Consider the following 13,774-nt stretch of genomic DNA (forward strand, 5'->3'; position numbering starts at 1 on the left):
AAAAAAAGATACAGTAAATTTTATAAAAATTAAAAACTTCAGTGCCACAAAGGAAACTGCCAAGAAAGTGATAATACAGCATAAATAATGTGAGAAAATATTTTTAAATAATATATCTGATAAGAATATAGTATTATGAATATATGAAGAACTCTTACAGCTCAACAACAAAAATCCCCAAACAATCCAATTTAAAAATGGGTAAAGTGTTTGATTGACAGTTCTCTAAAGAAGGCATGCATATGGCCAATAAGCATATGCAAAGATAATCAACATCAATGGTCATTAGGAACATGCAAATCACAATCACAATGAGATTCCACTTCACACCCACTAGGAAGGCTATAATCTAAAAAATAAAACACAATAATACGTGTTAGTGAGGATGTAGAGAAATTGCAACCCTTATGTATTACTAGTGGGAAGGTAAAATTGTGCAGCCACTTTGGGAAAGAGTTTGATACTCTTTCAAAAAGTTGAACATATAGTTAGTTATTATATGACCAAGTCATTCCAATCTTAGTCATATGCTTAAGGGAATGGAAACATATGTCCACACAAAAAATTTTACATGATTGATCATAGCAACATTATACATAATGGCCAAAATGTAGATACAATCCAAATGCCCTCTGATTGACGAATGGATAAATAACATGTGATAGAGTCATACAATGAAATATTACCCAGCAACAAAAAGAATGAAGTACTGACACATGCTACAACGTGAATAAACCTTGAGAATATTATGCTAAGTGAAATAAAACAGGCACCAAATGTCACATAGTATATGATTCAATTTATATAAAATATTCAGAATGGGTAAATCCTTAGAGACCAAGCAGATTAGTGTTTCTCAGGTGTTGAGAGATAAGAAAATGAAAGTGACTACTTAATAGGTATGGGGCTTCATTTGGGGGTGATTGAAATAGTTCTGAATTAGATAATGATGACAGCTGCACAGCAATATGAAGCAATAAATTGTGTACTTAATTTTTTTTAGAATGTAAAGTATACCTCAGTACAAAAAGAAGACATCAGTGAAAGGTATTTTGGGTTGAGAAGGATAGCACTGCAGGCAGAGGGAACAGAACACTATGTTTCAAATGTGGAGAGATATATTAGAAGATAAAACTGGTTAGGTAGGCTGAAGACAGATTAAAAGAGTTTGGGTTTTGTTCTTTGGGTAGAAGGATTCATGAGGAATAACAGAAGATTATTGAAAAATAAGGCAAAAACTATTCAGTCTAAGTTAAAAAAAATCCTGACAATAATGTGGTGGGATTTTTGAAGGCGAGGGAGTAGCATATTTTGTTCATTCACTAACAAATACAGTGTTCATTTAGTGTCTCCTATATGCCAAGAACTTTACTGGACTCTGGAGAACAGCCATGAAGTAAATAGGCAGAATTTTGCACTCTTGAATTTTATAGTCTAGTGTAGTTGATGGTTTGGTAAGGATGTATGGACATTGGGAGATGACCTAGAAGATTATTGAAATTGTTTGGGAAAAAAAGGAAGAGAAAGGGGGAGCTATTTTAATAGGAGATCTGACTTAGTAATTGAATTAAAGCACTTGGTCATATTGATAATTATTTGACTGTGAGAAGTAAAGAAGAAAAAGTTAGAGACACCACTGTGTCTCCTAACAGGTGTGAGGAACAGTCTTGGCGAATAAAAGGTAAACTCAGTTTTGGACAAGCTGAGAATGGAAATGAAGTTGTTCAGAAGGTAATTAGACATTGGTATCCAACACTCAGGAGGTAAACAATGTATAAAATTATGGCTTGAGATTAGTTAGCTTACAGGTGATATTTGAAGCCACAGAAGGGAATAGAATCTTCAGGTAATATAGAGACACACGAAGAAAGGAATACAAACACAGTCTTTGAGAACATTTATAATAAGGGATGAATGAAAAATATAGCCAGCAAAAAGGTCTGAGAAAGATGAGTCAGAGAGGTCTTAGAAAAACTAAGAAAGTGGTGTCATTGACAGCAGTGGTTGAAATACATTTCTGAGGAGAAAGGAATGGTCAACACAGACAACTGCTACAGCGATGTGGAGGAAGATGGATGTGAATGGAGAGATCTTAGGTTTTGGTGATTTGGAGGTCATGATGATCCCAGTTTACAAAGTTATGTTGTGGTGAATTGGGAGGTTCAGCTGATGGAAACTACTTTCTTGAGAAGGTTGGTAGTGGCCATAGGAAAGATGGAGTGGCAGATGAAGATAATTTCTTAAAAATATATATTATTTGTAGATATGTATGTATTAGGCTTGCATACATACATAATACACTATATGGATATATTTATATATATGCTTGAGTAAAGGATAAAATACAAAGCAGGGCACTGGAGTTGCTGAGGTTAAGAGTTCGGAAGGAAAAATTTACTGTAGAGAAGAGCAAGGCATACGCTACTCTGAGTCGAGGAAAATGGGTAGAAAAATGTCAAGGGAGAGATTAGGGTAGTTGACAGAATTCACATCAGAAGAGAGTCTGGATCTTCTCAGAGAAGAAAGAGATGATCTCATTTTCTAGGAACGGGGCTGGGGGCGGGGGCTGAAATAAGGTGGAAATGTTCTGAACTGCTAAATGAAACAAGAAAAAGTTGAGTAAATGGATAAATGAACAGCATGGGGCAGACTGTGGATGTCACAGAGCATAAAACTAAAGCGAGGACAATTTATATGTGTGTATTGTTTTGTTTGTCAACAGAACTCAGCAGTCCAAGGGCATGAGCAAAAGCATTGTCTGCAATACAATTCCAGAACTAAGTAACACCACAGAAGGTGAGATGGAAGGGTGCAAATTTGAGAGTAGGGCAGAGGTGAAACAGTGGACCAGACTCATGGGTCCAGGTTGGGGTAGAGGGAAGCAGGTAGAGGAAGCCAAGAGAGTAGTTTAACTCAAAGAGCAGGATAGAGTAGAAGGCTGGGAGTTTCTCTGAGGTTCAGTTTCCTTATCTATTAGTGGGGAGCAATGGTGAGCACTGCCTAAAAACATTGCTGTGTTAAACATTGACTGTGATAAGGAATAAACAGACTGGTTGGCTCTGAGCAAGTTTCTACCCACGTGATCTAGGAAGTAATTTACAGAAAGGTGTGAATATTCAATTTGTCTCTTGATGAAGTACACATTCTTGCATTTTCTGATCATGCACTGCTTTCTTTGACCAGACTGTTTGCTCTCAGAGAAATGGGGCACTGTCCATATTTCTCTCTCTCTCTGCCCTTGTTCCCCTTCAAAACTAACAAACCAGGATTTACAGTACACATGCCCTCACTACAACTCAACTTTGGGAACAAATCTCTCCAGACAAGCACAGGAGTTTCAAACCAATATCAAACCAAGTGATGACAACTCATTTGCTCACTCTTCTTATACAGAGTTATCGACAGAGAACAGTAATATTCAAGTGGTTCTGAGGCTAATTTCCTAAAAGTAGTTAGTTATCAACATGTTTTGAGTAATAGCAGCCTTGTTGGGGTAAGTGTCTTGCTTTCCAAGGAGATCTCTTTAAAGGAAATAAGACTCATCTTTACATACCACTGCTGGGCTCTTCATTTAAACTCCTGCCTATAGTCTTTATGTGCATAGTTTGTAGTGTTTCCAGGACAGTGCTGTAAGAGCCAGTCAGAGCTTGATTAACTAGAGCCTATTTTCATGCAGTCATCAACCAGAACTTGCATTTGGCTTTATAAAAAGGAAGGAAGTGAAAAGAAAATATGTAGAGATCAGGGCTTTATTTCATAAAGCAAAACCAAACATAATCAATTAAATCAAACAATAACCAAGCAGAACAGACAAAAGAAAACAGCTTCTAATAGGTGCTTAGGACCTGCTATAGATTCAATCATAAGAAACAGTCAGAGCGGCTGGGCTTGGTGACTCAGCCTGTAATCCCAGCACTTTGGGAGGCTGAGGTGAGTGGATTGCCTGAGTGCACAGGTTCGAGACCTGCCTGAGCAACTTGGTGAGACCTCATCTCTACAATAAATAAAAAATTAACCAGGTGTGGTAGCGCACGCCTATAGTGCCAGCTACTTGGAAGGCTGAGGCGGAAGGATCGCCGGAGTCCAGCAGGTTGAGGCTGCGGTGGCCAGGAGCGTGCCGCTGCACTCCAGTCTGGGCGACAGAGAGAGACTCCAACTCAAAAAAAAAAAAAAAAAAAAGGAGAAAGAAAGAAACAATCAGATATAGTGAAAAAAGCATTAAATCCAAGTGCAAATCTGTATTTGTACTTCCTTGCTGTGAGCCCATGGTCAAGTAAATTTCCTTTCTGACTCTGTTTTCTCTTCTGTAAAATGAAAGTAATGATAGCTACCTCATGGGCCAGTTGCGAGGTTTCAGTGAGAAAATGTGGGTCAAGTTCTTGTACTTTGTAACTGGCAGACGTGAGGTACCTAGTTAATGGCACTTTTCCCTTTACCAACTTTATCTACTTAACCTACAACATGACAGGCAATATCTCTATCCCTGTTGATTCCAGTACTCAATTTTTAAATTTGTTATTGTACAAACATTGTCTACCTGGGACCCTACTCCTTCAGCCGTTCTCTGGCATAGGGGCATGTTTTGAGGTATCTGTGGTTCAAGGTGATCTGATAAGATGCTCACCAGGAAAGAAGGCTGGTCACCTTTAACCACAAACTTCACAATGTTGCTGTGCTGCTCAGAGCCAACCTGGCCCTTTGCAATACAGAAATAGGAGCCCAAGTCAGCCACCACTGCAGGCTTGAAGAGTAAGTTACTTAAAGCTGCTACTTTGATGGGTTCCTGGTTATTAGCTTGCTCCTTATACCAAACATGACTGATGGGGGAGAACCCCAAACCTGGCCTTGAAAGCTAATTCTCATTCCTTGGGCACCATGAAGCCAAAATCACTGCCAGTTATCACTGTGGGTTTGAAGACAGAGACTGCCAAGGAAAGATGAGGAGTCATAAGGATGTGGGGACACAAGACCAAGTCATTCCTGATGGGCATAAAGACATGCATAGATCTGCAACTGGAACTAAAGGGGGCTCATGACTTGGGAGAAAGGAGAGAAAACAGCAATGCAAATAAAAATAGCTTCCTTTGAAGGATTAAGTATTTTTTGTATTATCTGGGGTTTTAGATTATCCAAAGTTATAAATAATATAGCGTTTTAAGGATAAAATAGCATTTTTGGATTATCTGAAGTTTTAGATTACTAGGGCCAGACCTTTGTAAAATTGTCGAGCCCACTCCCAAAAAAAAAAAAAAAAAAAAAAAAAAAGAATTTGTCAAGCCAAGAAAAGCTTATCCTGGCTAACTTCTCTCTCCCTTTTCTAGAGCTTCTCTGTCAGTATCTGTCTAGTCTCCAGTATTATGATCAGATATACCGGTTTTTATGAGTTTGAAAGCCCATAGTCCAAAGAAGGCAACCAGGCTTTGGATGCCAGAATTTCTGTGACATTTGAAGGCACAAAGATTTGAAGGTCAGGAACCCTACTTAAATTCCACTAGGGATATAACGACCCTTAGAATTCTCTGCCTGTCCACTCCCTCTGATAAACACATAGAACTGAAGAGAGGCTACATACAGATAAACAACAGTCTCCAGGTTTCTCAGAAGTTTCTAGAATTACAGTCCTCTATAGATTCTTTGCCTATCAGTGCCTTTCTATACCCATAATGACTCATATTTCTGGACATGGAATTCAGTAATCTTATCTTTTACCACTTTGTTACCACCAGGGGTTTGCCAGGTGACTTCACACATGTAGTGACTCCAGTCATCCATCTCCAGGGTATTCAGTTAGAGGGACATATTTCATGGAATGTTATGGCTCACATACAAGCAGGCCTGTTACTTTGCTTGCTGAATATAATCTCCAGAGGAGTCACTTAGGAAGATGGTGACTGGGCCTGAACCATGTCACACCAGCCCCTTCACCACAGCTTGAGTGTAGTAAAGGGGATTGTAAGTTCAGGGAACATTCACATCCCCTGTCCAGGGCCCTATCATGCTCTCTGGAGTTTCCAGTATGGGATGGCTTGAAGAAGAGGAAAAGAGGAGAGAAGTGAACATAGATGGCATACCTACCTGGGAGGTAGGATGGCAGTGACAGACCTCAAAAGGTTTCTGAGAAACACCTCTCAACTTTACTTCTTTTATACTTTTGTGCCCCCTGTGCCCTTTTGTTCTTTGCCAGCCTTCCCAACAATCAGTACTTGTTCTCAGAAGGACAATCCTTAACATTGTTCAGTACCTGTGAGTTTTAAGTCCTTTTCATGTTACTGCCTTGCTATGAGATGAACCTGGGTACGTAACCTTCCACTACGGAGAACCTAGTTTCTTCATCTATAATGTGGAGAATCAGGATGGAATATTTTCTAGGGATTCTGCCAACTCTGACATTCTGCAAGTCCATAAAAACATTTTTCTTTCAACATTTTCCAAAAGAGTAATGGGAGCAAAAATACTAAGCAGTGGGTCTGGACTGTTTCATTTTGTGTAAATATGTACCTGGAAAAACATGGGAACTTGAGGGTTCAGCACGAAAAGGTCCTTTACCCTGTTATTCTCCCTTGTTCCCTAATAAGGGCTTTGTGATTGGGTTATCAACCCTAAGCTTTCCTCTGGAAGACAGGAAGGAGACTGTTAGGGTACGGATGGACAGGGTGAAGGTAGAGGGGCTCAGGGAGGCACGCAGCACTGCCAGGGCTGGCAAGCTGGAGGTGCGCACTGGCAACCCAGAGATCCAAGTAAATGCAAAGAATTGCAACACACAGAGGTGAGAGAAGAAAAGATTTATTTAAGAAAAGTTCGCCTCCCACAGATAAGGGGTGGGCCTACACTCTAGGTGAGTGTGGCGTCGTAGCCCCCAGAGTCCTAGTTTAAATCCTTTTCTTGGAGATGTTGCACGTGACTGCCGTGACTGCTGTGACTTCCTTATCAACCACCTGTGGATGTCCTGGAGAACCTGTAACACAGAGACCCATTAATGTTTGCCCACATTATCATAGCCCCTAGAGAAGGGCGTGACAAGGATTCTAATTCTCCTGCACCTTCCCAAACGACATTCCTTAGAGCTAGTGGAGGGTGCACCTCCCCTTATCTCCTAGGCATTCCCTGTGGGTAGCTTTGGGGGATCCTTGGCTTCCCTGTAGATAGGGCCCAATTTACTGGAAGATCGAATCCCCGCCTGCTCCCCCTCTGAGTGGTTATAACTTTTGTAGTTACAAGTTTCATGACTTTTACAGTCCTTGCCCAATGCATGATGTCTTAGGCCTTCTAAATTCCCTTTACTCTAGGCAAGCTTGATTGCCACTATGAGATACCTCTGGTACCTGGAAGTCTGTTTCTGAAAAGACGAAGTCGGTAAAGTTAAGTATACCTAAAGTGTGCATTTCTCCAAAAGCATTGCTTCTACTTTCTCATCATTGTGTCAGGGTTTAAGAACAAGATGAAAAATGGCTTCCCACTCTCGGTCTGCCCTTTCAGAGACAGGCAATACTGGGGATAGAACCCCGTGAGGAACAGGCCTACGTGTGCATTTCTGCTTGACAAAATTATTAGTTATGGTTAGGTTTGAAACCTGTACTTTCTAAATCTGACCTTTTTCAGATTTCTTTTTCTTTGTTTATCTCCATCTTGGTTTTTCTTGGTTCTCAGCAAGGACACACTAGAAAATTCCATCCTGAGGGGGGAAAAAAGACTTGGTCTGGAGAGGAAAAGGGTTTGAGTAAAATCCTGGAGCTGGATCTGGTCGGGATGGGGGTAGGAGCAAAAGGAGATTACTCCTTGGTGTACTTGAGAAAGAAACTGGAGGTGGGAGAGGTGGGAAGTTGAAACAGCCATTATTATCAGAAATTTCCATCCTTCTCCTTCCATAAGCTCATAGTTTCAGGATTTTGTGTTTTATTTAACTGAGGCCAGAAGTGGGGGAGGGGTTGTTTATGTTTCTCCTAGAAGAAGTCGCTTCAAAGATATGAGCTATTATTGAATAGAAGCCTTGTATTAAGTCCAAGATTTCTAGGATTCAGTCAAGCAGATGGAAAATGAAACCTTTTGGATGGGGTAAAGATATGGTTTCTAGCTCCCAGAATGTATTGTCAAGCACCAGAGTGTCTAGCAATGGAAATCCTAATGTCGAGCCTCTGGCTTGTGGCCTCACCAGAGACTCTTAGAACATAACAGCATATTTTGGCCAAGTTAAAGGCCTTGAGTGGAAAAGAATAAATAAATGTATTACATCCTCCCTGGAAAGTTTCTGACTTGGCAGACAGCAAAACTCAGACCAACCAATGGGAGAACAAGAGAGGCAGATTTTGGTTTGCCCTATTTTCCTCATTCTTATCTATTTGTATATTTTTTTCTGCTTTCCAAATCATAGAAGAAATGATTGGTCCTAAAATGAAGTTTACAATTAATCAAAATTGTCTATAGATGGACTAAGCTGTCTGGAGAGTTTCTGAGTTTTGCTTGGGTCTTGACTAGCATTACTCTTTAAGGTTCCTTCCAATTCTAGATGGTCCAGTGTTAGTAGACTGTAATAAAACAGAAGTTACATAATTACATGTCCAGGTGGTGGGTTGCATTATGGTATTGATAGTTAATACTTACATGTGCATGCAGATACAGCTTACCATCATGGGCACACATGCCCTTACATATTTTTGGCCACATGCAAGCAAAAATACACCATCCTTAAACCTCATGAAAACTACCTGAGCCTCTTGTATTAATGGATTCTTTCCCATTAATATCCCTCTGGTCCTCCCTAATCTCCCCATTCTCTTCTGAAAAGCATTCTCACACTCTCCTCCTGGGCAACAAAGCAACATTCTGCTGTGAGAACATCCGGAGTAACTGACAATGCCTTTGTCTATGCAAATACTTGCTTTCCCTTTGATCTTAGGGAAGCTGCAAGACCTGGCTTGCATTCCTTTCTCTGGAAATTTCTGGATATTCTCACATAGCCCAATCTGGTCTACCAAGAACATGACCAGTTAGGCTCAATTTCCCAATTTTGAAAGTCACTTCTAGAAGTAGATCAGGCTTTATTCCTCCATCCCAGAATGAGGGCATGGGGCAGAGTTGGAAACTAAACTTCCCAGAATGATGTGTTTTTTTTCCCTCCTCTCTCTCTCCTTCTTTCTTTCTTCTTTCTACCCATTCTTCCTTTGAGCTTCTGTTCCTATTTTTCATCCTTCTTCTTCTTCTCTCTCCTCTTCTCCTTCTGCTTCATTAGCAGCATAAAGAGAGTGGATGCATAAGGCATCACAAGAAAAAAGACATTGTATTATTCTTCATGTTTCCTGATCTCCAAAGTAAAGGTAACTGCAATAGCATTGACTTATACTTTCAATTTATCCTTGTGGTGCCCAAAGAACCTAGAGAAACATCTAATAAGAGCAACAAGTGAGATCAGGAGGGTAGTGAAGAACTGCATGATATAGTAAGAATAACATCGATGTAGGCCTAAGGTCTGCTTTACCATATATCTCTCTGTGTGACCTTGGATAAATTACTAAACCTGTCTGACCTCTAAACTAACTGAACTTATCAAAAAAGTGGAAGTTATAATAAACATTCCATAGAGGGTAATTGTGAAGATTAAATAAGCTTGTAAGTGTGAAAGCAACTAGCATATGGCTGGCATTCTGTGGGTGCTGGATAAATGTCAGTCTTGTCCTAAGCCCCAAGTGAAACTTTTCATATTTGTCTTAATTTTCCTATCCTATAGAATTTTTCAATATGTCTTACCCTGGATAAACAGATTCATTTAGTCACCCTTAATGTTGACATGAAAGATAATTTTTCACATGGAAAGGCAAAGAATCATCCTCTTCAGTCTGATAAAATCTACTAAGTTATGGGCAGGTAACAGGCTGTCTGTGGGTTTTAGGGCAGCCACAGAGAATACAGCAGCCTTTATCTCCAGTAATAGGGCTGGCTTGGCAGCCAATGTGAAAAGTTGGCCAAATTAAGCTATACTCCTGACTTTACTGGAAGATTTGGTGGGAAAAAACCCATTTCAGGAAAGTTGCACTTCCTGGGGGAATGCTCTGCCCATTATAGATACCTCAAAACCACCAAATGGCAATTCACTGCAAGAAAAAGGGTTAATGTTCCAGGGAAGATGGAATTTGGAGACTTCTGGAATAACTGGAAAAGCATTTAGAAATCACTTAGTCACATTTCTTCATGGTACATATAGGTAAGTTGAGGCCTAGAGAGAGAAAGATGCTTACTCAAAGTCACAAGATAACAAAGTCAGAGCTGGAACTAGAGGCCTAGAATACAGGCTTTCAGATGCTGCAATGCTTTCTTACCTTCTTAACTTATTAAACCATAAGTCACAATTGATACCAGCAACTCCTTTCCTGGACCTGGACCTAACAGGGCTTCAAGGATGTTATCCTAGGATAAGATATTTTCCCCTTGATTGTCTGAAAAAGAATACCCCCATCTTCTAGCTGCTTTCTGAAAAGTCTTTTACCAGGATTTAAGAGCCTTTCTCTCCTCAGGAAAAGATTGGGTTTCCTTTCAATATTGGCCTCTCTTGGGAGACAGACCAGAGCTGAACATTGACTCAAAGGACTTTGTTGAAGGAGGGTTTGACTTGAGACTGAGGGGACAGTGAAAAGTAAAAAGACTTTTAGAAAAGCAAAAGTCTGGAGCCTGTGTAATGACCCTGAAGAAAACAAAACCCAAATTTTCTAGGTGTGGGCCTCTTTATAGGACCCATTCTTGGTCCTTTTCTGAATCTTCCTCTTTGGAAGAGGATGGAATTTCCAATTGGAGAGGGTGAGATTTCTCATGTTTTTTCTCCCCCACCCCTACCATGCAGGTCTGGCCTCTCTCCTTCTCCAGGTAGGCCTCTTTTAGAGGACTAGATTAGATAATAGACATCTATAACATGTTTTAAATGTTTATAAAATGAAAATGTTAGGATTTCTTTTTATTATGATTATTTCAACACGAGTCTTAGCCCCACAGGAAGAGGTTAACAGCTGTTTCTGGACACTAGGGACTTTTTAGCATGAAATCACCATCTTACAGAGCTGTCCAGCTGTCCAACACACACACACACACACACACACACACACACACACACACACACACACACACACACACAATTTAAATTTAACACATAAAATTTCCTCCAAACCCCAGACCTGTCTCTATAAGTTTCAGCTCAGACCAACATATTTGGAGAAGGCAGAAAGGTCCATTATAAAACCTGCTAGAAAATGGAAATACTATAGTTGTATAAAAAACACTATTTTAAAGAGCAATAACTCTACCACTAATGCTTTGTGACTGAGGACAAACTCTTTTCCCTCTTAATTGACTTAATTGAGGTCTTTTCTAGCTCTGAGGTTCTAGAGTTTGATGGATCACAGAGCCCCAGGATAGGGTAACCTTATCTGAGTCGGTTATGGAAAGATGGATTTTTTCTGACCTCACAAGTGACACTAAACTAACTAAGTAGCTAACTAGCTAACTAACTAACTGACTGACTAACTGACTAACTGACTGACTAACTGACTAACTGGCTAACTAGCTAACTAGCTAACTAACTAACTAATACATCCTTTTTTTTAGGGAGCTAGAACAAGCAGGGTAGTAGCAAGAACCTCGTTACCCTATCTTGGATCTCACTGAGCTACTACTCAGGCTTAGCTTCCTAAAAAGCCATCTCACTTCTCGGGGGTGTAAACGGGGGTGGAGGAAGACTCAAGTAATTAATGCTACTATGGAATAGTCTAGTCTTTTTTGGGACGTGCATCCAGCCCACAAACAGCTCAGACAAACTGAACCATGTCTATTGGGAAGTGATTTAGCCCAAGAGAGGGTAAAAAGCCAGTCCTATGAAAACCAGTTGAAAAAGCTGGAAATGTTTACCTTGGAGAAAACAAGACTCATGGAGACATAATGTTTGTCTTCAGACCTTTGGAAGGTTGTCTCAAGGGAGCTGTGTTCTGGGTAGCTGCAATAAGCAGTGCTGGGGCTTTTGGAAAAGTCACAGGGAGTTGGATTTAGTTCAATACAAGTAAGAACTTTCTAACCACTTGGAGGTGCTCCTGGATACTAAGTGGTTTGGAGAAGTAGTGAACTCCTAGTCACTACTGAGGTACTGCTGAGCACTTGTTGATAACAATGAAGGGTGGTATATGTTATTTCTAAATCCCCATCCAATTTTTAGACAACATTCCTTCTTTGGAAGCTGTATATCTTAACAGGCACTAAAACCTGGGAACAGAGGGGGCAAGACTAATGGTAGAATATCAGGTGAGAGAAAGTAGGCAGAGGAGGGGTTTGAGTGGCATTGAGTGCTTCTTGATGTCCCTGATATACAGCAAGCACTAGAAAATCATTCACACGTGTTTAAAGAGGGAATCCTTTTTCTACCCAAACTTGCCTCCTGGCTTCTTCAGCAGCCTTCAATCACCTCTCTCCCTTTTGCCCAAAACTGAGAGAGCCTGCAGAGTTGACTGAGAATACTCACCTGCCCAGCAGGAATAAGCTTTCTTATAGTAGGCATTAAATACCAACCTCCCTCTCTGCATTTTGCCTGTACCAGTAGTGACAGGCAGGCCCCCATTTACTGTCTTACCATAGGTGACCACCATTAGGTGGCCCAGGAGTAACAGGCCCTAAGATCCTCATCACAGCCAAAGCCATTTTTGTCTTTTCTTCCAGCATCTTGCTGCCAAAGAGACTTGAACTTTGGGTAGCTGCCAGTGTCTGTGCTGCTTACTTTCTTTCCTTCCATACATCTCTCATTTGAATCCCTAGTCCCATCACACATTACCTTTCCTTCCCTATTTCAGTACGGGTCACATGGGATCTCCCCGTCTCCCCTGCCCAGAGTTGGCGGTACCAGGGCCAGTGAAGCAATTCCTCCCCCTGCTGGGTATCGACTTGACTTTCCCTGGAGCCAGTGAGACTCTCTAGTATTTGGTCTCCCAGCCTGTTTATTTTTGATCCGCTCCACAAGACTCAGAGGTTGGGGGTGGGGTGACCTATGGGATAAGTTTGCTCACTCCAGTATGGATGCGTTTTCCTTTGTGGTGGTTCCAGGGAGAAGAGATCAACTTTCTGACCTATGCAATTTTTGTTAGTTGTACTGTTAACCATTGCCTATTCAGCCTATCTTGCAAATGACTGGTAGTTGGGGTTGTATTGAGGATGGGTCGCCTGTGGGTTTCAGAGTACAAGAGTTTAGTGTGCAAAAGGATCTTCTACACACCAAAGCTTGAATAATTGGCAAGCCCATGGATAAGGCTGTTATGAACAAATATACCCCAGATCTCATATTGGGAGTGCTCTTTGAATCTCCCTCTCTAATAGCTCTACCTCTCTTATGGTCAGGGGGAGTTTATTTTCACTAAAGTCCCCCCCCCACACATATATATATTTTTAGCAAAGAATATATTATTTACTTCTTTTAAGGGAAGTTTAAGCTTAACCTCCAGTGCACCAGCCCATTGGTCTGATAATGGCATGCTCTATTAGAGTGATTTTAAATTCATTAGCAGTCTAACTCTAGATTTAGTACTGCCTTTTGTCTACCAAGATTTAAAAATATAAGCACTTCCACAAGCATGAATATGTCCAAAACATTTATACTTCTCTGTAAGTAAGGTCTAAGTTTATTTTTTTTTAGTCCTTGTTTGGGTGAAGGGGGATCTTGCAAGAGACAGGGAGTTGGACTCTAAAGAGAGGCATACTTACCAAGGGGTGGCCAAAAACAGATGATTTGGGGCTATGCAAGGGCTAAGAGGAGATC

General features: G+C 40.7%; 1 protein-coding gene across 1 annotated transcript; it reads right to left on the bottom strand.

The window, feature by feature from the left end:
- Positions 1 to 4,477: 4,477 nt before the first annotated feature.
- On the bottom strand, positions 4,478 to 13,490 carry VSIG4 (V-set and immunoglobulin domain containing 4). The gene is given in 6 exon segments (XM_021719493.1): positions 4,478 to 4,821; positions 4,824 to 4,868; positions 4,871 to 4,926; positions 5,675 to 6,021; positions 12,594 to 12,638; positions 13,428 to 13,490. Coding segments are annotated over 6 exon segments (900 nt in total).
- Positions 13,491 to 13,774: the final 284 nt, after the last annotated feature.

Source organism: Carlito syrichta, unplaced genomic scaffold (genome assembly GCF_000164805.1).
Source record: "Carlito syrichta isolate Samal-C Ts95f unplaced genomic scaffold, Tarsius_syrichta-2.0.1 Scaffold314765, whole genome shotgun sequence".
NCBI classification, from domain to species: Eukaryota; Metazoa; Chordata; class Mammalia; order Primates; family Tarsiidae; genus Carlito; species Carlito syrichta.